This window comes from Siphateles boraxobius, unplaced genomic scaffold, assembly GCF_051911475.1.
Source record: "Siphateles boraxobius isolate OS27281-9 unplaced genomic scaffold, OSU_SipBor_1 7, whole genome shotgun sequence".
NCBI lineage: Eukaryota > Metazoa > Chordata > Actinopteri > Cypriniformes > Leuciscidae > Siphateles > Siphateles boraxobius.
This window is the reverse complement of record NW_027509197.1, coordinates 18,019,321-18,045,042: the sequence shown is the minus strand read 5'-3', so window position 1 is coordinate 18,045,042 and position 25,722 is coordinate 18,019,321. Positions and strand designations below refer to the sequence as shown.

Sequence of the window (25,722 nt, the reverse complement as noted above, 5' to 3'; positions counted from 1 at the left end):
ATTGGCTTGTTTTAATTTCACTCGAAGTAGATTGGCCTCTCTAGCGAGATTCCTATTGGTCAGTCATGACTTACTTCTCCGTTCCCTCCCTCAGGGAACGAGGGTTACCATATGTAACCGAGACTTTACTCGTTATGGAAAGTAATGCTTTACTTTTTTCACCAGGGCTGGGCTTGCTTGTTTGTTTGTTTGTTTTTCATATCAAACAAAACAAAGGTTCTATTTTGGCAAATGTAAAGGCCCTTTCACACCAGAAGTGAAATGAATAAGCCTCAGACTGAAGGAAGTGCAAATTCACGCCTGTTCAGTAGAGGGCGCAGCTCAAACAAACTTTTCTGCTGTGCTGCCATTCTGGATTGCAGAAGAATATGATGCAGGAGAAGACAGTTCAACAGTCTTACTTCACATTTTTTCAATTTTTAATTGCTAAAGTCATTTTTGCTTTTAGTCTATATTTAGTCTAGAACTACAATATCCATTATGTTTACACAGCGAACCAAATGCCTCTGCACTTACTCCTGATTTCTCTCATGGGGACTGGAGAGCTGTCAGTCAAAAATGGGAAAACAAAGTAACTTGCATTACTTATTTGAAAAATTAACTCAGTAGTTTTGTTGTAAATCTAAAAGTAATGTGTTACTTTACTAGTTACATAGTTGAAAAAAGTAATCTGATTATGTAACTTGTGTTACTTTATATTTACTAATGAACAATATTTAGAGTGAACAAGGCATTTGCTTACTTAGCTGACTTGTAACTAAGATATCACACTTTTAATAGCAAGAGAGGGACAGACCGAAAACGTCTCAGGTTACGCATGTAAGGCCACAAAACACATACTAAATATGTGTCCGAAAGACTCTTGACTAATGGGTGTTGTTGCCTAGAATTTTTGCTTCAAAATGATCTGAAAATCATCCTGCCTAATCATTTACACAAAACAATACATTGATTGAAATTTTATAAAACACCTTTTGTTTGGAAAGGCAATTTGCATATTAATTAGCCCTTTCACACAGGTGTGTCACTGGGTCCCAAAGAATTCAAGGACAAAAGAAATTATCCATATATACATATTTTACAATTAGAAATTGTAACCAATTACAAATAGGTTACAATTACAACAACAATTACAATTTTAACAATATTTCAAGTGTATTTCTTTGTAAAAAGTATACATTTTATCATACGTATTAAAAAAGGTAAGGATTCATTAGTTTGAATATTGGAACAAACACTATAATTACATCTTAGTTGATTATTTTTGACAAAACATCATACTATAGTATATTTAACTATGAGCAGAAATTGGTGAACAAAACCGTACCTATTTAATGTGACAGTAGTCTTTTTTTACAGTCAAAACTTTATAATCTATCCAAAACTAATCACAAAATCTTGTCTAAACATTCATATTTAGTCTTCGTTACAATATTTGTAACATATTGTGTATGATTAGCATATACATGTGAATTTGCAGTTTGTTGCTTATACAGACATTTTATTTAAACATATTTCAGTCTATTTTTAATCATCTTAGAAGGCTATAGCAATATAGTTTGGATGTGTTCATGTAAACATAACGTTTACTAATGTAGGTGCGAGAGTGAATGAACGGCACAGACACGCGCTGTATAACTGTAGTAAACAAAGCGCGCATGCGCCTGTGCCGTTCATTCATCATTTAGCCTACACACAGACACGCAATTCATATTTAAACAGTCTTTTTGCGGTTTACAGTCAGACACTATTCAATATCGCGATTAGAACAAAGCACTTAACTACATCAGCTGGATCCGTTGCTCCGCGAAATGAAATTACCAGCACTTCTGGTACATTTTCCAGGGTTATTAGATAGTATTATTCCTCACAGCGTAGGGATACACTGTGTACACAGCTCTAGTAAGATACTTACTGAACACGATGCGTTTTATAATCCAGCTGGTGGGCGTTGGCATGTTTGAATGGCTTGCCTTAGATCATTTGCGATTGAATACCGCGCGCTCTCTGTGGGCGTGGCACATTAACACGTAATCAGGTATAATGAGCTGGAAAGAAAAAGACTGACATCTCTCTCTTTTCATACAGATTACATAAACTGAGAATATTTGTTTTTTTATATAAATTAATTCATTTAAAAGAAGAGAGTTCAAGCTTCATTATGGAAAAACACTCGTGCCTGTATGACAAGTATTCGCGGAATTACAGTTAATTTTCGGACGCGTTTCAGAATGGACTTACCTGACAGAGAGAAGGCAGAACGCGCATCATGTTTGTTTTTCTTTATTTGGCGACAAGCACAACACTTTATTTTTATTGTGAGTATCCACAAAAAAATAGACAATTATCAGGATCTAATGATGTACAACACTTAATATGTAAGATCAAAATCAACAGAGTATTTTTTTAGTTTCTTTTGCACTGATAAGATAAAAAGCGAGACTATCACGCGCCGACCTCAGAGGGTTAAAGGTGGAGGACAGAAGGCCTGGAGCACAAATGACCCCCACATTTAGTAGGGAACTAAGAAATACAACCCGACCTGGGGTGAGGAAATACTACCATCAAACCAGGTGCAAATCCATGTACGTGCAGGCCTCAGCCTCATGTGCCACGGAGAAGACGAAATTAAGGATCTCTCCTCAGAGATAACCCAGCAAATAAACATTCATTACAGAAATCAAGTACTGTACCAACAGGGCAGAAACAAGATTCAGAAGGCGTTCTCTGCACCAGGCAGAGAACAGTTTCCATGTCAATGCATATTTAGTCTTCTCGTGGAGGGAGCTCTGGACTGGAGTATAGTCTCCACGACCTCGGTCGAGAGATCTGAATCTATGAGCTGGGCCCCCTCAGAGGCCGAGCCCACAGTATCCATAACTCAAGAGCTCCCAGGGGCAAAGATATCGGGAATGCGTACAGGTGTAGCGTCAACCACACCTAATACATCACGTCCAGTCCAAGCGGAGCTGGATGCGTGAGGGAGAACCACAAAGGGCAATGCATTGTACAAACTATGTGAAAGGTCGACTTGAGTTGACCGAAGTTCTCCCTAAGAAGCTCCACCACCTCGGGGTGAAGTCTCAATTCCCCGGGCACAGCCCCTGCCTCAACAGGATATCTGCTCTGATATACGAGACTATCAGTGTGTTGTCCGGACCCTTCGCCGAGCGACCATTCATGATTGCCCCCGACTTGTGAGGGAAGCATCCGTCGAAAGCATTATGCGTTGACAAGAAGCCCCCATCACTGGACCTGGGCGAGGAACCAAGGTTCTTCCACATGACCGAGGCATGAAGGCATAGCCGCGTGACCTTGATCATGTGAAAACGAATTTCCCCTTGGAGAAAACCCCATGGTCCTGAGCCACTACTGCAGGGGTCTCATGTACAGAAGGCCAAAAGTAACTACGTTGGACGCAACTGCCATGAGCCCCAACCAAAGACCTTTCACCGAGCGGCCACTCATGACTGCCCCCCATCCTGTGAGGGAAGCATCCGTCGATAGCGTGACGCGTCGACAAGAAGCCCCCAGCACTGGGCCCTGGGCGAGGAACCAAGGTTTCTTTCACATGCCTGAGGCACGAAGGCATAGCCGCGTGACCTTGATCATGCAAAAACGGATTTCCCCTCGGAGAAAACCCCTTGGTCCCGAGCCACCACTGCAGGGGGCTCATGTGCAGAAGGCCAAAAGTAACTACGTTGGACGCAACTACCATGAGCCCCAACAGTCTCAGAGACTGTTTTGCAGTGAATGACTGACCTAGTTTACATTCTTTACGGCTGAGAAACGCAGAAATACGTGCAGTAGACAGAAGTGCTTGCATGTTGTCGAATCCCATATTACACCTAGAAAAGTGGTCCTCTGAGCTGGGAGGAGTACACTTTTGCTGTTGAGCCGCAACCCCAACCTCCTTATGTGGGACAGAACGACATCTCAATGTTGAACTGCAAAAAGCTCGGACTGAGCTAAAATCAACCAATCGTCGATATAATTTAATACGCGAATGCCCTGGAATCTCAGAGGAGCCAGAGCTGCATCCACGCATATTGTAAAGGTGTGGGGTGATAACCTAGGCCGAATGGAAGAACCCGATACTGGTATGCTTCGCCACTGAAAGCAAACCTCAAGAACCTCCTGTGATGAGGATGGATAGATAAGTAAGCGTCCTTTAAGTCTATTGTGACAAACCAGTCCTCGGACTGAGTCTGTGACACAATCATATTTAGCGTAAGCATACTTTGAACTTAAAATTCTGAAACCTGCTGTTTAAATAACGCAGGTCTAGAGTAGGACGCAACCCCTCATCCTCTTTCGGAACAATGAAGTAATGGCTGTAAAACCCTGACTGTCTGCCGGGAGGAGGAACCCCTTCTACGGCTCCTTTTGCAGAAGTGTCAGTACTTCCTTCTCCATAACCAAAGCCTGCTCGGGGTCCACCACAGTGGGGAGGACTCCTAGAAATCTGGGCGGACAAGAACCGAATTCTGAACCCTTTTCTATAGTGTGCAGGACCCACCGAGAAATATGTGGCAGTAGTTTTCACGCTGCCAGAAATTCTACTAGGGGAACTCATAGAACCCACCAGCGCTGCCTAATAAAATTTATTTTTTTAAGATGGCTGGTGGGTAACGTCGGGGTTAAAAACGATGACGCCGACTCGGGAGAGAGAAAGCTCGCAAGCGTCTCTTTAACCCGAGGCACTGTCATACCATGATACTTAATACCCAAAGCATTACTATAGTTAGAAGTTTGGGCATTAAACACATAAAATAGAAACCGGCTTACTCCACGATTTCGACACCTCAGTGTGGAGATAGGGAAAAACAGCAGTCCCCGACGAGGAGGCTGAGATACAGAGTTTTTCTGTTTTTAGATATATTTCATCTAATAAACTCTTTTTATTTTCACTCTCATAATGTTCAGCTGGCCAGTAAATATTTAACTAGCAACAGCACTAGATAAACCTCCTTGTAAAGCTCCTCTTTATTTAACAGAGTTATGAGCTGACTTATTTATTTATTTATTGAAAACTCAAACATCTGCCTTTTTCTTAATATCTTTATTTGTTTTGTTCTCTTTTTTCTAAACAAAACACTAACGATACCAATTCCTCGGCACTGGAAATCGCCAGCACTGGATCTGACAGGTGAAAGCTGAGATAGGGCGGAGCCCGTCCCAACCCCCGCTGTCGGGGAGCGCGAACCGAACCGTCCTCCTCGAAGAACGCCCGGCGGGAGCAGAGCGTCCTCACGGACAGCTTCTCGCAATGCTCACAGTCAGCCCACTCGAGAACTGACTGTAGCATGCTCCAATCCCAAATAGTAACAAAAAGCTGATGTGTGTGTCCCCACCCGTGATATAACGTGGGCAGGGAACAACACAAAGCTGCTTGCTCTCTTTTGCCATAATATATATATATATATTGCAACTTGACAGACAACAATAAATATGACAAGGACAGAATACACAGATCGCTTGCTGATGGCACAGAAGCTGTCGCGGTCTGTTTTCTGGTGTGCTTTATAGCTTCCTGGTCTATGACGTCACCCGCCTATGACGTCTCGCTCTCCCATTGGACTGATTATACACGTGCTTCACGACGCAATCACGCAGAGCGTTCCCACCGCGTCTCAACGCAGCTCGAGTTCCCTTGAAAGGGAACTGATATTTCAAAAGCAATAAAACGAATTATGCTTTTCATTCAAGACAGCTGGATTAGAAGAAAGAAACAAAAACATCTATTTTATAATACAATAGGTAGGGAATAATAATCTTGTTTATAGTCTGCAGTGACATGATATCTGTCTCAGGGGAACTGAGATTCATAAATTTTTCGTAAACTGAGGAAAACTGCACATGACTCCCTTCAAGAGCTGCACAAACTGAAATAACAGCTTTTCAAAATCTCTCTCTTCCTTCCTGCAGACACTGGATGACCATTATGACCCTTCTCACATACGTTTGGTGAGATGCTAATGAAGCATAATTTTTTTTGCATGCCAATATTATCTAGTCCTGCACTTATTTTCTCATGATGCTTTGACAGACCAAAATGTATTCATGAAAATTCTCTTCAAGAGAGGCATGTCTAATTTGGATTCAGGTTACATCATAATTCAGAAAGAATAAAGAGAGGAAAGAATTTTTTTTACTATTAGCTTCAGCTAAAGTAACTGACAAAATCAATCTATTATGTCTAGCACTGATTGCTCTTTCAACAACATTGATGCACACTGAAACACTGAGGCCCTGTTTACACCTCATATTAAGATGCGTTTTGGTAGATCGGATCACACGTGGATGACGCTTAATACAGATGTAAACAGGGTCTAAAACATTTTGAGCTTGTCCACTTTCGACCACTTCCAGAGGTAGTCGAAACTGCATTAGACCTGAATGCTTTCATAGTGTAGATGCTCAAATGATCGAATGTGTTTGAACAGCCACAAAAGACCGCCTACTCTCCACCTACTGACCTAATGCATGAACATTATGGGAAGCTCGCTAGCCAGGCTGGATTTTAACTTTGTTGGTTGAAGACCAAAGTTTGGTTTGAAGACGAAAACGTACCAAGCACAACGTTCTCTCATTATTACTGATTTCTTACACACTCACCGGTGTTGGTGTTGTCTTGTAGCGGTCAGAGCAGAAACAAAAGCTGATGCTCTCTGTATGTTTTTCCATCATCTCCGGGCACGTTCATATGTAAATTGTACGAGCTTATTTTATCCATTAGATTGAAAGAAATCATACATTTACCCACCCATAGACCCTCACCAGGACAGAAGTGGTTGAAAGTTGACAAAAGAGACAGGTTAAAACACCAGGTGTAAACGGGAATGTGTCTCCCTTATCTACTTGGTCCGATCGACCAAAACGCATCTTAATGTCAGGTATAAACATGGCCTGAGAGACTAAAACCAGCACTTACCCCAGGGGTTAAAGAGCCGTGACCTTCTGCAGTGGTAGGCGACTCTCTGCTCACAGTGTTCTGACAGAGACACCAGGGCCTTCAGCTGTTCAGATGAGGCGCTATAATTGAACAATTTGACATGTGGCATCTGCTGTGTAGAGCCTCGTACTCTGACTGCATTCGAGCTGTTGTGACGAACCACCGTCCACACTTTGTTCCCTGCAAAATTTGACAAAACAAATTAGTTGTTTTTTATATATAATCAAAAAAATAGGAGATATAGGGCCAAACTTACTAATATGTTGTGCCAGCACAAACCCTCTTCCGGCATTAAAAAACTACTGTTAGGATTTAAATGCAGTGAAAAATTAGCAATGAAAAGGTATGGACAGTCATGTTTGCAGTATTACCTTACAGTATATACATTTGTAGGAGTTTCCCTTTTAAAATATGTTGGAGGAGAGAATTTAAATAAATCATGCAATGTGATTTACTAAGATTTGCGGTAGTCAACTTATTGGTATTTCCGCCGTTATTTAACGCTGAAAAATTATTATAACCCATTTTGCGCTTGACATGGCGGCGATTAATGGAAATGAGCTGCTGTGTCTGTGCTCTTTAATTACTGCATTGTCAGTAGATCACCCATAGACCTTTCCACTCCCATCTGTCTCCCGCTAATTTGCCGTTTAGTAAATCTGGCACCTAGTGTTTTTCCAACAATTGCAGTGATATAAAATGTACAAGTATCACAGAATAATGATTCGGTTTCTAAATAAAAACAATATATTCATATGTACTAAAATATATGACACACACACACACACACACACACACACACACACACACACACACACACACACACACACACACACACACACACACACACACACACACACACACACACACACACACACAAATTATAATAAGTTAAAATAAAACAAAAATATATAATAAAATACTCAAAGAAAAAACTCACTAAAGAGTGATAAAAGTGTTAAGTTCAAATCCTGAAGAAGCATTGTGGGGCTGTTTACAAAACACCATTTTCAATTAAAAACGTCAAACTTTTTATGCGTTTTGGCCATTCATTTACACGGCAACGGCGGTTTGGGTCCCTGAAAACGCAAACTTTTGAAAATGGGTTTCAAAGTGCAAGTTTTTGAAAACGGTCTCCGAAAAAACAACAAAACCATGAATCCCTGAAAACAATGATGTCATGCACATTACGTGATTAATCTATAGCGTTTGATCGTCATCTAATGGCCTGGCAGCAGAATGCAGTGTTTTAGTCGTTTTTGCAGATCTGTGTGAATGGGGGTCGTTTTGAAAATGGCGTCGTCTGTATGCGGAAAACTAAAAGGAAAAACTCCTCCGTTTTAAGCATTTTGTTGTCTTGTAAACATACCCTTAGCATTTAGTAAAACAGCAACTGCATGTCAGTAGATACTGTATACTATTCTTTTTCAAGTTTGGGGTGTATTTTATGTTGTATGTGATTAAAATGTTATTTATTTTATTTCAGAATAAAGGCCAGTTCAGAATTTCTGCTAGACAAAACAGAAATATCAGGAATAAACCAGATTATCAAAATCACTGCTTAGATTTAAATATTCTGAATCCCTTTTACAACATTCAATCATTGTTTGCAGAACCCATAAAAATAATATAAAATAGAAATAAAAACAAAATTCTCAGTGACTTCTCTTATAAAACCTTACATTTTCATTGTAATTTCCAAATATAGCTCACTCAAGAATTAATCTTCAATAGCATTTGTTTCCTTACAAAAGTCAGTGAACTGAATTCACTGTCTCTTCCCTTGACATCCATTCAATACGCACAAAGGACGAGTCATTCAGTAGGCTACTTGTCTTCTGAAGTTCAAGGCAGCAGTTTAAAGCAGTGAATATACAGAAAACTCACTTCAACAATGTGTTTGAATTTAAGTGTTTGAAAAAACAACTGTGTAAACAGAAAATGTATATTATCATATTTCATATGAAGCATTATTCAAGCCAGAAAACTGAGAAAATGCATAATCTTTCAGCCTAGTCACAAATATTTGCCCCAAGCTGTTGATAATGTTATTTAATGTTTTACAGTTTTTTTCAATTGCTTACACACTAAAATTAAAACTTTCCCACTATTAGCAAAACCTTCCACTCAAGGAGCAAAACACCAGCCTAGATTTGCACAATTGTAAGTACGTTGTCAGCTTCACCCTTTTTGCAAAACACTACACACACTGATTTGTAAAACTCTACACACATTTGCCATTGACCACACTAATGAATTAATTGGATATGCACATCCATCAGGCGTGGAAGCACACATGTGCTAATTTGAAAACGCAGCACTCAGGTGTGCTATAAAGGGCAGCAGGTGAGTTCACCTGTCTTCAACAAAAATGGAAGGAGCTAGAAGAAGAAGAAGAAGAAGAAGAAGAAGAAGAAGAAGAAGAAGAAGAAGAGTGAGAATAAGAGGGGGAGCTCAAAGATGAGATGAAGGAGGTAGAGGAAGAGGAGAAGGAGGTAGAGGAAGAGGTGAAGGAGGTAGAGGAAGAGGAGAAGGAGGTAGAGGAAGAGGTGAAGGAGGTAGAGGAGGAGGCCCAGGTAGAGGAAGAGGAGAAGAAGGGGCTGGAGGAAGAGGCCTAGGTAGAGGAAGAGGTGAAGGAGGTAGAGGAAGAGGAGAAGGAGGTAGAGGAAGAGGTGAAGGAGGTAGAGGAAGAGGTGAAGGAGGTAAAGGAAGAGGTGGAGGAGGTAGAGGAGGAGGCCCAGGTAGAGGAAGAGGAGAAGAAGGGGATAGAGGAAGAGGCCTAGGTAGATGAAGAGGTAGAGAAGGACTTGTAGAGTTGATAGCAGCCAATTCTCATCCCTAGGCGTCATGAAACTGACGCCTTGGGAATCATTTTGACCATGCTTCAATATTCGACGCTTTAGGCACCCTTTAGCGTCAGTTACATGACGCGATCCTAGGGCGTCATCTTATTGACGCTTTACCTTTAATGTCAGTTAGATGACGCTATCTAATCCTTACCCTACCCCAGACCTAAACCTACCCGCGTCATCTAACTGACGCTTAGGTAAAGCGTCAGTAAGATGACGCCCTAGGATCGCGTCATATAACTGACGCTAAAGGGTGCCTAAAGCGTCGAATATTGAAGCATGGTCAAAATTGTCATTTTAGTGACGCCTTGGGGTGAGAATGCGTTGTTGATAGAACCTGAACAAAGAAGACGAGGACCAAATTTGACTCAAGAAATCCGTGCAACACTTATTGACCATGTTATCAACCATGGACTGACACCGATGGAAGCTGGACAAAGAGTTCAACCAAATCTCTGGTTGATACTGTAACTGAATAGTTACAGTATTCTTGTTGCTTTTACAGTAGTTTTTCTTCAGAGTCAAACTGTATGTACTTCATTCAGTAATTTTTATTTGTCTACAGATTTTATTTTTTTCATTGATATCATTGTTGGTTGATTACTGTAACTCAGGGGTCTCCAACACGTCGCTCGCGAGCTACCAGTAGCTCGTGGCCTGATTGGAGGTAGCTCACCAAGGGGGCGTTCACATATCACGTCTTTTGCGCGCTCAAGTTCGTTATATCAAATGTAGGAAGCTCATAATTGAAGCGACGCTCATTTTTTCCAGGCGCAGTGAGATGAAAAATCCATTAGCTACTAAAACGTCTTTGTCATTGTGGAGAGCGCAGTGCATGGTTGCATAGCAACGACAGACGCCACGGGAAAATCGGACCTAGATTTACTATTAACAATGAAAGATAAGCTAATGTGCAGAACGTCAGTAATTTATCTTTTTTTACTCATTCTTTTTATAAAAATGATTTAAAGGCTGAAATATGCGAGCTTTTTATAAATCTTTTTTTGTCAAAACTTTATTTGAACTTGTAGGCTACGTGTTAAGTAGATAACGTCGCAAGACACTCCTTTAAAATCTGGACATCATTTTTAATGTTGTTATTTTGTTTATGTAAACAAAAAGTGCAAATGAATTCTAATTATATTTGTTATTTGCTGGTTTTCGACATAAACCTTGGTGAATTGATTTTATTGTGTAGTATTAGTACTTAGTATTTAAGGGTGACATATATAGGCCTACAAAAACTCTTTTAGGTCTAAAACAGTTTAGATAGTTGTTAATATGAGAGTTATGAGACATTGTTTAAGAGATTTAAGTATTGTATTAGCCATCATGAGTAGCTCTCGGCCACTATCTTTTTTAAAAAGTAGCTCTCAAATGAAAAAAGGTTGGAGACCCCTGCTGTAACTGATTATGGTGAGAAATACTGTAAATAAATACTTGAAATATGAGTCTGCAGAACTCAGTGTTGTGCAGTGCTTGGTAAGTTTATAGTAGGCCTATTTGTGTACATTCTCCCTATATCTCAAACTAATCATGAAGAATGTTGTTTGTTTGTCATAATTTTTTTTCATCTAAATTATCCCTTACATAACAATGTCTGGCCAAAAATCTAGCACATGCTATTTCCTAAAAATAGTTTTTTTACAAATGTGTTTTTTATTTATCACAGCAGTATGAAACTGGTTGCAATAGTGTCTGATCATTGAGGACTGTGTTGGTTAAATAAAAACTAATAGCATTTTCACAAATATGTGTATATCTTTTGACTGAAGTGTGTATGTTGTGACAAAAGTGTGTCATTTTGCAAACAATCTAGGAATTATGCCAATTGAGTGTGGTGTTTGGATAATTGTGATTACATTTTGAAAAAAGAACCCGGTTTTCAAAATTGCGTGTAAACAATTGAAAAAAACGTCTCAGGTTACGTATGTAACCCTGGTTCCCTGATAGGGAACGAGACGCTGCGTTTGAGACGCGGTGGGAACGCTCTGCGTGATTACGTCGTGAAGCACGTGTAAAATCAGTCCAATGGAAGCCCGCTACGACATAGGTGACGTCATAGACCAGGAAACTATAAAGCAACCCTGAAATCAGACCGCGATAGCTTCTGAAAAACCTGAAGCAAGTCGATCAGGGCATGCAGGAAGTATGGCAGGCAAACGCAGCGTCTCGTTCCCTATCAGGGAACCAGGGTTACATACGTAACCTGAGACGTTCCCTTTCAAGGGAACTCGAGCTGCGTTTGAGACGCGGTGGGAACCCTATACCCACTACGCCATAATGACAAATGCCCGTTCTGTGTGAGGTCCTGCGCACACTAAGAAGCAAGCAACCTCGCCCCAGGAGTGGCGAGGTCAAGGTCATAAAACCTGACAAATGTATGCGGAGAGGACCATCCTGCCGCATTACATACGTCAAGAAGGGAAACTCCCGAAATTAAGGCCATAGAGGCCGCCATACTCCGAATAGAATGGGCCCGCACAGCCATAGGTGAAGGCTGTCCGGCCGCTTCATTAGCCAATGAAATAGCCTCGACTATCCATTTACTCATAACCTGCTTAGATGCAGGGCATCCTCTCTTGAGTGACCCAAAACAAACAAATAGTTGCTCAGATTTACGCCACAGGGCAGCTCTGTGAACGTAGGCATCTAAAGCCCGGACTGGACATAACAGGTTAAGCTGTTCCTGGTCAGGGGTATTAAAGGGTGGAGGATAAAAGGCCTGCAGCACTATTGGGCATCCAACATTCAGTGGGACCTTAGGAATATAACCCGGCCTGGGGTAGAGAAATGCCTTCACCATACCAGGTGCAAATTCCAGACATGAAGGAGCAACCGACAAAGCATGTAAATCACCAATTCTCTTGATAGATAGCAAGATAGATAGCAAGGAGAAATAAAGTCTTTAGAGTGAGGAACTTTTCAGAAACCTCCTCGATGGGCTCAAAGGGAGCTAAAGCCAGACCCTCGAGTACAATGGCCAAGTCCCAAGCCGGTGCTCTAGAGTGCAGTGCAGGTCTCAACCTCAATCTACCACAGAGAAAGCGAGTAATTAGAGGGTTTCTCCCAATAGAAGTACCCCCCAGAGGGGTGTGGTAGGCAGATATAGCCGCCACGTAAACCTTTAGGGTGGAAGGAGATAACCTGGCCGAGAAACGGTCTTGCAGAAAATCAAGAACTGAACCAACAGGGCAGTTAACAGGATCTAACTGACGTTCAACACACCACGTGGTGAAAAGTTTCCATTTTAGCGCATACAGCCTTCTCGTGGAAGGAGCTCTGGATTGAAGAATGGTTTCTACAACATCGGTCGAAAGACCGGTCTCCCTGAGCCTGGCCCCCTCAGAGGCCAGGCCCACAGTTTCCACAACTCCGGCCGAGGGTGAAATATCGTGCCCCCGGCCTGAGACAGGAGGTCCACCCTGATTGGGATCTCCAAGGGGGAGCCGTCCAGAAGAGACACCAAGTCCGAGAACCAAACTCGGGTCGGCCAATAAGGGGCTACTAGTAGCAGACGAGCCCCTTCTCGGCGAAACCTCTCCAGAACCCCCGGAAGCAAAGATATCGGGGGAAAGGCGTACAGGTGCAGTCTCGGCCACACCTGCACCATAGCATCCAGACCGAGAGGAGCTGGGTGCGTTAGAGAGAACCACATGGGACAATGGGTTGAATCTGATGATGCGAAAAGGCATAGCCGCGTGACCTTGATCTTGCGGAACGGATTTCCCCTCGGAGAAAACCCCTTGGTCCTGAGCCACCACTGCAGGGGTCTCATGTACAGAAGGCCAAAAGTAATAACGTTGGACGCAGCTGCCATGAGACCCAACAGTCTCTGAAACTGTTTCACAGTGAGTGACTGGCCTAGTTTCACATTCTTTGCGGCTGTGAGAATCGCATAAATACGAGCAGGAGACAGGCGTGCCTGCATTGTGGTCGAATCCCAAATTACACCTAGAAAAGTGGTCCTCTGAGCAGGGAGGAGCACACTCTTTTGGTGTTTAGCCGCAACCCCAAACTCTTTATGTGGGACAGAACAGCATCTCGATGCTGAACCGCCACCTGCTCTGACTGAGCTAAAATCAACCAATCGTCGATGTAATTTAATACGCGAATGCCCTGGAGTCTCAACGGAGCCAGAGCTGCATCCACGCATTTTGTAAAAGTGCGGGGAGATAAACCTAGGCCAAATGGAAGAACCCGATATTGGTATGCTTCGCCCCCGAAAGCGAACCTCAGGAACCTCCTGTGATGAGGATGGATAGATACATGGAAGTACGCGTCCTTCAAGTCTATTGTGACAAACCAGTCCTCGGACTGAACTTGTGATACAATCTGTTTGAGTGTAAGCATTCTGAACTTGAGTTTCTGAACCCTGCTGTTTAACTGGCGCAGGTCTAGAATAGGACGCAGCCCTCCATCCTTCTTTGGAACAATGAAGTAACGGCTGTAAAACCCTGACTCTCTGCTGGGAGGAGAAACCCTTTCTATAGCTCCCTTTCGAAGAAGTGTCAGTACTTCTTGCTCCATTACCAGAGCCTGCTGTGAGTCCACCACCGTGGGGAGGACTCCTTGAAATCTGGGCGGACGAGAACCGAACTGAATTCTGTAACCCTTTTCTATTATGTGCAGGACCCATAGAGAAATATTTGGCAGAAGTTTCCACGCTGCCAGAAATTCCGATAAGGGAACCAGTCTCTCGAGACTGGCCTCTGGATTTGATTGAACAATCGTTTCGGCGCCCTGAAGCGGCGAACCGGCAGGGAACAACCGAACTGACCGTTCTACAACCCTCCTCAGAGGATTGCGCGGGGACGCTGACACCTCGGTGCCCTGAAGCGGCGAACCGGCAGGGAACAACCGAAGTGGCAGCGCTGCGGCTCTCCTCGGAGAGTCGCCCCCCGGAGGGTGCCAAGGAGGGACGGTTCCTCGGAACCGTTCCTCCCTGGAGGGGACCACCCTCAGAAGCCTGATAGCCTTGGCGTCAGGACTTCTTCTTAGCCCAAGCTCTCCTTGAGATAACAGTCCTCAGATCTTGTCTACCCCTAACAGGTCTGGGCTGCGAGCGCCACTCAGGAACCGTAGATTGAGGAGGTGCCCGAGCGGCGACGCTCTGTTTTTGTTGAACTCTGTGAGCGGAGCTCGTAGACGGATGAGGCTGCTCAGACTTTATACTACGAGCAGCCTCGGGGACAATAGACCGGCGAGGAAGAAACCTCTGAAACGCAGCCGCTTGTTTCTTATTTTCTTGAAACCTATTGACGACACAATTTATAGCATCGCCGAACAGACTTGTAGGTGACAGCGGTGCGTCCAGAAGAACAGATCTATCTTTATCTTTTATTTCTGATAAATTTAACCATAAATGGCGTTCCGTGGCCACCAAGGCTGCCATAGAGCGGCCAACAGACTTGGCCGTCTCCTTGGTGGCTCGGAGAGATAAATCTGTCGTGCGACGCAATTCTCGAATTGCGTCAGCACTAACTTCCTCACTATCGTCTATGTCCTTCAGCAGGTCAGCCTGGTACGCTTGGAGAATCGACATAGTGTGCAAACATGCTGCGGCCTGACCTGCTGCCGAATACGCTTTACCCACCAACAAAGATGTATTTTTTAATGGTTTGGTGGGTAACGTCGGGGCTTTCAGAGAAGAAGAAGACTCAGGGGAGAGATAGCTCGCTAGTGTGTCTTCAGCACGAGGCATAGTCAAATAACCATAATGATCAATCCCTTGAACTTTACTATAATTCTTAGTTTGTGGGTTATGCACTCTGAAAGACGCCGGTTTAATCCACGATCTCGAAACCTCGGCGTGGAGATCGGGAAAAAACGGGAGTTCCCGACGAGGAGGTCGTGATCTAGATGGTAAATAACGTTCATCTAAAAGACTCTTTATAGATTCAACATCGAAATCATCGGCTGGCCACTCAATATTTAATTTAGTAACAGCACGAGATAAAACCTCCATAAGATCCTCATCAGCAGGGGTATGAGCTGGCGAACACTCAATATCCCCCATACTACCGACATCCAGATCCTCAGAACTGGATAGCCGTAATATTGGTGCCTCAGCCTGGGAAGGAGAAGCCGCAGAGCGGGCTCCTTCCTGGGCAAAGACACCGAATCCAATAGGTAAGGGCTGAGAAAGGGCGGGGCCCGTCTCAAACCCCGCTACTAGATCCATCTGCGAACCCCAAGATGAAATTCGACGCTGTGCCTCGGCAGAGGCGGGACCCGCACCTCGGGGAGCACGAACCGAACCGTCTTCCTCAAAGAACGCTCGGCGAGAGCGGAGAGTTTTCATAGACAAACTCAAGCAATGCTCACAGTCAGCCCCCTCGAGGACTGACTGGGCATGCTCCACTCCCAAACAAGCAATACACATAGGATGTGTGTCCCCACCCGTGATATAACGAGGGCAGGGCACAACACAAGGTTTATAACTTTGCTTGCTCGCCATAGTGATATATATATATATATATATATATATATATATATATATAAGGGGCTTGACAGACAACAATTAATAGACAAGGACAGATATACAGAGAGCGCTTGCTGAAGGTGCAGAAGCTATCGCGGTCTGATTTCAGGGTTGCTTTATAGTTTCCTGGTCTATGACGTCACCTATGTCGTAGCGGGCTTCCATTGGACTGATTTTACACGTGCTTCACGACGTAATCACGCAGAGCGTTCCCACCGCGTCTCAAACGCAGCTCGAGTTCCCTTGAAAGGGAACTGTAAAGACATGATGCTTCTTGTCCAGAGAGCGACCCTCTTTACAGTTTGTTTTGCAAATTTTGGAAACTCCTGGTTCGAGGGAATAATCTATGAATCATAAGGCCCCAATTTGGCTAGACACTGTATTACCCGCCTGTCATCCCAGTGTATTAAAATCGGGTATCACACGGTTTTCACCTGCAGAAACGTGGGTTGGCAGGCGTTGAAGTGCCACTGTTATGCTATTTTAAAGTTTCCTAATGTTGTTTTGGAGTCTCCTACAAAAAGTTTTACATGCATCAAAGGTCAAAAAACTTTTTCATTTTCTCGTAATATATGCTCTGCTCTGATTGGCCAGACAGCTCAGTCTGTTGTGATTGGTCTACCGCGTGTCGAAAACAAAAACGCCCATTGCCATAACAACGTAAGGTTTCCTGAGGCTTACTACACCATAAACTAAACACAGTAATGAACGATGACGTCGATTTTAGCATATCAACCCAAGCGTGAGCCCAATAATAAAACATTGGAAGAACTAGTTATTCAACCCGAACTTCCATTGCAAGCACAACTCGAGGAAGGCCGTATCTCAGTGATATGCTACTCAGTTTGAGGTACATAATGAGATGTTGCAACTGTAATTCCTCACCATCAGCATTAACAAGTGCATGTCCATCAACAAACCAATTATTTTATTTATACTTACTTATTTACCGAGTATTTTTCTAATATATTGCGGTGAACACGTGGAACATGTATCAATAACAGTACATACTGTATATGCAATGTATATATTAGCTGAGCTCTAGGATGAATGACTGATGTAACATAAACGTTGGTAAAAACAAATCTTGCTCCATGCTTAATATTTCCTCAAAGTAGTGAGAAAGACAGACAATCTGCATTAATATGCTAATCAGTTGTGGGCCACTATTACCAAAACTGTGTCTAAGTATTTCAGTAAGAAATACAGTAACTATTTTGAACACCATCTTTCAAGAGCAAGCGTTTAGCGAATCCTGCATTGAACTCCGAGATTTGAGAAGGAGTTCTCAGTAAAATAAAGGGAAGACAGCTAAAGTTTAGGATTATACTGCTGTGGAATTGTGGTAAAGATTCATTTTAACCACTGATTCTTCACATGCCCGTCCTTGGGCAGTGAAAACTGGCTTTAACTTCACATTGTAGAGCACAGCGTCTTCTCGACATGATGCTATCCAGTATCCACAGGAATTAGCTGCAGTGTTTGAGGTTCAAGTTTTCCCTAGTGTCTGCGCGTGCAATAAGTGGGTGGGAAATATGCTAATGTTTCGTCTTGACGTCACAACGAAACGGCTTATGACTCGTTTGAAAACTGATTCATTTCATTGACTCAGAGTCGACTCTTACTTTTGAAAGACAATAAATCAAAAACTTTGCAGGATATTTTCATTCACTTAGAGCTATGTTACACACTCCATGAAAGTAATTTTCAAAAATCCATAATGGGGGCACTAAATTTCAAACCCTCTCTATAATGTATAAATATATACATTAATATATAACAGTTTTGTCAAATATAACATTTGAGCTGGGGACAGGAATAACTGACCTGTAATGTTGCAGTAGACCTGAATGGGATTAAGAGGGCCGCTTCCATCAGGATCTACAGAGAAATATCCAGAAGTGCTTCCTGCAAGCCTGTAGTGTTCACATGAAGCTTCATGGACGGCTAGGAATGCAAACAGAGAATAAAATATTTCATTAAAGCACCTGAATTATTTCATAAACAAGATCAAGGCCATTGTTTGAATCTGCTGTATGGTGCTGTCTAGATGTATGTACTTTTAACAGACGTTATCAAAAGATGATTCCTGTTAAAAACAGACTTAGAGGAAAAACAGGGATCTACAAATATAATGTATTTGATAATGTCCATATACTGTATGTCATGTTAGTTTCTGTGTCGTGTGCATGCTTTCAAAGCAAAAGCTCGAATTCAAATACCCAAAGGAAACTTTGATGTGTGACCCACTAATTGTTACTTTTTAGTTTATAAAGGTGTTGTAAATAAAAACTTCTCAGAAATGTTGTGTGTACATTAAATCTCATGTAATAAATATACAATATGTGTGTTTGAAATGTAGGAATCCATTGTGCAGACCTACAGTTATGGCACGTAGCTCCACTGTATCCTGTACCAGTGCAGTCACAGGTGAAAGAAGACCACGTCTGGGAACACTGGCTGCCATGCTCACAGAAATTATACAGACACCTGTCAGGGAAATGGAAGAAACATACTGTATAAAGAGATACACAAACATTTAGTTCAATACAAATACAATGTGAAAAGAATTAGAACAAACCCAGTGTGACCAAGGGTTACAATGCAGATTTAATTTAAACAGAATATAAGCAGTCAGCATTTATTTTTAACAGGCTCTTTTAGAATAAAAGTCCTCAGTCGACAAAGAACCTGCTACATGTCCATCTCAAGTCAAAATCAATTATATGTCAGTATTAAGTTGTCGCCGGCATTGAAAAAGACCTTAATGTGGCCTCGCCGCTCAGACGGCTTCGAACACTCTGTTAAATCAAGAGAATAGTTGGGTGTTTGACAGAATATTTAATATCAAGTGCAGCTGGATCTAATTTAGAGAGAGTAAAATTAATATTTTGATTTGTGTGAGGAGAGTATCAGAGATAGGGCTTATGTGATTGTCGCTTGACTGGAGAAAATGAAATTCCTTTTCAAGAATTGATTTGCTTTTCTATGAAAAGCACAGAGGTTTATAATCTGTAACAAAGGAATCCTTTTACAAATGAGAGAGCAAAAAAATAAACAAAAGCTTACTCAATAGAAGCATTCTGTCACGGTGTGGCTTCATGTCTTGTTCCTGTCTGTCCTGTGTTTCCCTTGTCTTGTGTGAACTTTAGTTATTTCCTGTTCTGTGTCATGTTTTGTAGTCCTTTGTAGTTTTTCTAGTTTATAAGTATCCCCAGGTGTTTCTGATTAACCACGCCCTCTTGTTATCTTGTTTAGCTCGTTTACCCCTGTATTTAAGCCCTGTGTTTCAGCCCTGTCTTTGTGAGTTGTTAATGTTGTAATGGTTGCTGTTTCTGTGTTCCTGGTCTGAGTTTCTTTTGTTTGTTTTATCAATAAATGTGCTTGCAATTGGATTCACTGCTCGCTTCATTCTTCCCAGATCGTTACAGAACAACTCACCAAATATGAATCCAGCAGCACGGATCTCGCATGATCTACACAACCTAGACCGGGAGTTCGCTGGACAGATCGCGGCCTTGGCCCTGGAAAGCCTTGATCTATTCCAGTATACGTGGGGATTTGTTCCTCTTGCTGCCTCCTGCTCCCTGGATGACGAGGCAATTAAAGTCTGTTACCGGCTGGGGGCTAAGGAGGTTAACCCGAGGGAACTCCCCAATCTCTCCGGTCTGGGCTGGAGAGAGGCGCTTTCCAGATGTTTGGAGAGCTTCATCCCGTGTCACGCCAGGCCTTTACCGCTGGTCCCTGTTCCGGTGGTCCCAGTTTCGGTGGTCCCGAATCCGGTGGTCCGGAGACGGAGGAGGAGGAGAAAAATGGCCTCCTCAACGACGTGTCCGGTGGCTCCTTAACCAAAGACCGTCCAGCCAGAGACTGTCCAGCCAGAGATCGTCCAGCCAGAGCTTCACGTCAGCCACGTCCAGCCAGAGCCAGTCTTCGAGCAAGAGCCAAAGCCAGTCTTCGAGCAAGAGCCAGAGCCAGTCTTCGAGCAAGAGCCAGAGCCAATCTTCGAGCAAGAGCCAGAGCCAGTCTTCGAGCAAGAGCCAGAGCCAGTCTTCGAGCAAGAGCCAGAGCCAGTCTTCGAGCAAGAGCCAGAGCCAGTCTTCGAGCAAGAGCCAGAGCCAGTCTTCGAGCAAGAGCCAGAGCCAGTCTTCGAGCAAGAGCCAGAGCCAGTCTTCGAGCAAGAGCCAGAGCCAGTCTTCGAGCAAGAGCAAGAGCCAGTCTTCGAGCAAGAGCCAGAGCCAGTCTTCGAGCAAGAGCCTGAGCCCGTCGCCTGTTCGCCAGAACCGGAGCATATCACCTGCCCGCCAGAGACTGAACACGCCGCACTTGAGTCTGTCCTGGAAGACACAGCGCTTATTGTGGTGTCCATGGCTGTTTTGTGTGTGTGGGCAGCACACACATCAGCGACAGCCCATGAACCCAGCCCAGAGTTTCCTTCGCCGCTGGTCCCGTCCAGCCCAGAGTTTCCTTCGCCGCTGGTCCCGTCCAGCCCAGAGTTTCCATCGCCGCTGGTCCCGTCCAGCCCAGAGTTTCCTTCACCGCTGGTCCCGTCGAGCCCAGAGTTTCCGTTACCACTGGTCCTGCCCAGCACAAAGCCCTCTGCCCTGCTGATAACGCCCAGCCCAGAGCCCGTTGATCCTGCGCCAGAGCCCGCCGATCCAGAGACTGTTCAAGTCACGTCTGCCGATCCAGAGACTGTTCAAGTCACGTCTGCCGATCCAGAGGCTGTTCAAGTCACGTCTGCCGATCCAGAGACTGTTCAAGTCACGTCTGCCGATCCAGAGACTGTTCAAGTCACGTCTGCCCATCCAGACACTGTTCAAGTCACGTCTGCCGATCCAGAGACTGTTCAAGTCACGTCTGCCGATCCAGAGACTGTTCAAGTCACGTCTGCCGATCCAGAGACTGTTCAAGTCACGTCTGCCGATCCAGAGACTGTTCAAGTCACGTCTGCCGATCCAGAGACTGTTCAAGTCACGTCTGCCGATCCAGAGACTGTTCAAGTCACGTCTGCCGATCCAGAGTCTGTTCAAGTCACGTCTGCCGATCCAGAGACTGTTCAAGTCACGTCTGCCGATCCAGAGACTGTTCAAGTCACGTCTGCCGATCCAGAGACTGTTCAAGTCACGTCTGCCGATCCAGAGACTGTTCAAGTCACGTCTGCCGATCCAGAGACTGATCAAGTCACGTCTGCCGATCCAGAGACTGATCAAGTCACGTCTGCCGATCCAGAGACTTTTCATGTCACTTCCTCCGAGCCAGTGTCTACGGACAAGATGGCCGCCTCCGAGTCAGAGTCTGTTCCTGTTCCCGAGCCAGAGTCTGTGTTGTCTGTTCCCAAGCCAGTGAGTGTGTTGTCTGTTCCCGAGCCAGTGAGTGTGTTGTCTGTTCCCGAGCCAGTGAGTGTGTTGTCTGTTCCCGAGCCAGTGTGTGTGTTGTCTGTTCCCGAACCAGTGTGTTTGTTGTCTGTTCCCGAGCCAGTGTGTTTGTTGTCTGTTCCCGAGCCAGTGTGTTTGTTGTCTGTTCCCGAGCCAGTGTGTTTGTTGTCTGTTCCCGAGCCAGTGTGTGTGTTGTCTGTTCCCGTGCCAGAGCCAGTGTGTTTGTTGTCTGTTCCCGAGCCAGTGTGTTTGTTGTCTGTTCCCGAGCCAGTGTGTGTGTTGTCTGTTCCCGAGCCAGAGCCAGTGTGTGTGTTGTCCGTTCCCGAGCCAGAGCCAGTGTGTGTGTTGTCTGTTCCCAAACCAGTGTGTGTGTTGTCTGTTCCCGAGACAGTGTGTGTGTTTTCTTTTCCCGAGCCAGTGTGTGTGTTGTCTGTTCCCGAGCCAGTGTGTGTGTTGTCTGTTCCCGAGCCAGTGTGTGTGTTGTCTGTTCCCGAGCCAGTGTGTGTGTTTTCTGTTCCCGAGCCAGTGTGTGTGTTGTCTGTTCCCGAGCCAGTGTGTGTGTTGTCTGTTCCCGAGCCAGTGTGTGTGTTGTCTGTTCCCGAGCCAGTGTGTGTGTTCTCTGTTCCCGAGCCAGTGTGTGTGTTGGCTGTTCCCGAGCCAGTGTGTGTGTTGGCTGTTCCCGAGCCGGTGTCTGCTGTTCCCGAGCCGGTGTCTGCTGTTCCCAAGCCGGTGTCTGCTGTTCCCGAGCCGGTGTCTGCTGTTCCTGAGCCGGGATCGCCCGAAGGGCCTTCTCCGCCGTGGCCGCCCGAGGGGTCTTCACCGCCGTGGCCGCCTGAGGGGTCTTCACCGCCGTGGCCGCCCGAGGGGTCTTCACCGCCGTGGCCACCCGAGCCGGTGTCTGCTGTTCCCGAGCCGGTGTCTGCTGTTCCTGAGCCGGGATCGCCCGAAGGGCCTTCTCCGCCGTGGCCGCCCGAGGGGTCTTCACCGCCGTGGCCGCCCGAGGGGTCTTCACCGCCGTGGCCGCCCGAAGGGTCTTCTACGCCCTGGCCGCCCGAAGGGTCTTCACCGCCCTGGCCGCCCGAGAGGTCGTCTCCGCCCTGGCCGTCCGAGGGGTCGTCTCTGCCCTGGTCGCCCGATGGACTGTCACCGCCCTGGCCGCCTGCGCGGCCTGCTCCACCCTGGCCGCCGCCTGCGCGTCCTGCTCCGCCCACGTCCCATGGCCCATGCCCGCCATTGCAAGGCTCTGGTCCTGTTCCCTGCGCGGACCTGGCCCTCCATCCCTGCCCCAAGACCGCCTCCACTTCACCACCCTCCTGAACTTTTTTTTGTTTGTTTTTTACGGGCGTCGGGAGCCGCCCATAGGGGGAGGGCTATGTCACGGTGTGGCTTCATGTCTTGTTCCTGTCTGTCCTGTGTTTCCCTTGTCTTGTGTGAACTTTAGTTATTTCCTGTTCTGTGTCATGTTTTGTAGTCCTTTGTAGTTTTTCTAGTTTATAAGTATCCCCAGGTGTTTCTGATTAACCACGCCCTCTTGTTATCTTGTTTAGCTCGTTTACCCCTGTATTTAAGCCCTGTGTTTCAGCCCTGTCTTTGTGAGTTGTTAATGTTGTAATGGTTGCTGTTTCTGTGTTCCTGGTCTGAGTTTCTTTTGTTTGTTTTATCAATAAATGTGCTTGCAATTGGATTCACTGCTCGCTTCATTCTTCCCAGATCGTTACACATTCATTGTAATATTGGATTACAATAAATGTCATCTTAACCCACCATAGACTATTTAAAAAATACTGTAGATGAACATTAATTTACAATATAAAAATGTTTAGGATTTGATTAGGCCAATTTCAGCTCATTTCATCCCTTCTGCTGCATGAGCCCTTGATTTATTCCTGACTGTTGTTTTAATGCAATGGCGTTTGAAAAACTAACATAGAGACATGCAAAAAATTAAAATGCTTTCAGGAGATGTGTTGATTAATAGCGTATTCATTTGTCTGCTTAACTTTCACAATTATCAGCCTTTTAGGCCTGCATATATTATTTCACAGAGCTCAGTTTGCACGTCTGGTCCCTGAAGAGCCCACTTTACGAGGCCTCCACGTGCAATACAGCCATTCAAACAGCCATTAACCACTACAGGGAGAGTCAACTGCAGGCTGGATACTGTTTCAGGTGATGATTTCATTACCTCAGTGCTATTTCTAGTCATGCTTGGAAAAGGGCTTTGCTGGACCATAAAATTATGCCAACCAATGTGCAGAACTGCTCTGGAGCAATAAACCGCCCAGTGAAATTTTAGTGATAGAGGTTGCTAGTAAGGGGACATTGTCTAAAGTAAAAGTCGATGACCTGAACACTTGTTGTTAGGTTTGTGATGTGGAAAAAACAGGATACTATGTGCGTTTTCAATGAATGATGGACAGTCATTCTCCACTGGTGATTTGAACTGGTCATATAAGTCCCATTAAGTCACATAACGGTCACTTTAATACTTCAGTAACATTAAAAATTTAGAACAGCATTAATATTATTAGCAATATAAAGCAATAAATGTAATATAGAGACATAAATCAAAGAACTAACACATATATCAAAATGGAAAATAAAAGATAATTGTGACATGATAATTAATGACCTAATTATCAATGGGACATGCACAGCAATGTTAAGGAATTTTGAGGGTTTCCAAACTGATGCCAAGAACCCCCAAATATGATGATACCTTTGCGAGGGTCCCTCTCTTCAAAAATAAAAGCAGCTATACACTACCATTCAAAAGCAGCACAACCGTTTTGAACTGTGATAATAAATGAAAACTGGAGAAATGGCTGCTGAAAATTCAGCTTTGCCATTACAGGAATAAATAACATTTATTTTAAATTGTAGTAATAATTCACAATATTAATGTTTTTCCTGTATTTTTGATCAAATAAATGCACCCTGAACATTTCAAAAATCTTACGACCACAAACTTTGAATGGTAGTGTACATTCATGCATAAAATGATTACTTACTAAAATCAGTTCTAGTATACATAACTATTTAAACTATGTGAAAAAAATATATTTAGAGATAATTCTTATTAAAAACAAAATCCTTTAATAGCATCCAGCATCCCCAGGACCCGACAAGCAGTTTTGATAACGGATATTTCTATAGTCTTTAACATACTTAGTTATTAAATATATTAAATTAACAGTATATTCAAGATTAACTTTAAAAAATGCTGTCAATAGAATAAAGTAATTGAAATTACTTGTGAGTTCAGTTTGAAAACCCCTGAACTAAACTTCACATTACTAGCAAAAACAATATCTCAAGGTATTAGGTAGAGGGAGGGGGAAATTTCTTTATAAATATGTATTATATATTAGCTATACTTTAATATTATTTACTGTATAATAGAAACAGAATTAAGTTACAACATTGGCACTTTTAGTTAGTTTGCTCATTTGCAGATATCTCACCCTGTATCGGCTTCCCATGTGTCACCACCTTCAGACAAAATAGGACTACATCATTAAAATAAAGAAATGGATGTCTTCCACTGAGGCTTCATTAAGTTCGAAAAATGTAAGTGCTTTACAAAAGAAAAGAAAAGAAAAAAAGGAAAAAATTTGTCTCCATGGAGAAACTCTCTTTGACAATATCCAAAACCCCAAAGAGGGCAAAGCGTTGCAGGGGTCAGCTATTTTGGCACATGATTATCAGAGACAGTCTGAGGCTGCATACAGAGGGGACAGAGACGGAGGAAAGGTTCAGTCTAGCAGCCAGGAGCATTCGCCCTCTGGCAGGCTCACAAAAACTGTCACATAGCTCACAGCGGAGCCCCTCAGACTACGACAGCTGCTCATGAATGATTTAGACTTGCCACTGATGGAGGGGTCTTGTCATGTTCATACAAGTTCACCATTAATAAAATCCCACTGTACAGACAAGCCAGAGGGACATGTCCCTGCCGCCGAATTAAAACATACTGAGAGACTGAATTAAATCTAGTACGGTGTATTGGTTAAAGGCTGGGTAAGTTATATGCTGGTTGAAAGTCTCTTCACATCT

The 25,722-nt window shown here is 43.8% G+C and overlaps 1 protein-coding gene across 1 annotated transcript in view; it reads right to left on the bottom strand.

Moving 5' to 3' along the window:
- The window catches only part of cntnap5a (contactin associated protein family member 5a), a 158,753-nt gene that overhangs the window by 38,793 nt on the left and 94,238 nt on the right, over nucleotides 1-25,722 (bottom strand). Inside the window, exons 11-13 of the mRNA XM_077216325.1 lie at nucleotides 18,672-18,778; nucleotides 18,116-18,235; nucleotides 6,935-7,135 (exon numbers count right to left, since the gene is read on the bottom strand). Coding sequence (XP_077072440.1) covers nucleotides 6,935-7,135; nucleotides 18,116-18,235; nucleotides 18,672-18,778 — 428 coding nt within the window. The remainder of the gene's footprint in view (nucleotides 1-6,934; nucleotides 7,136-18,115; nucleotides 18,236-18,671; nucleotides 18,779-25,722) is intronic.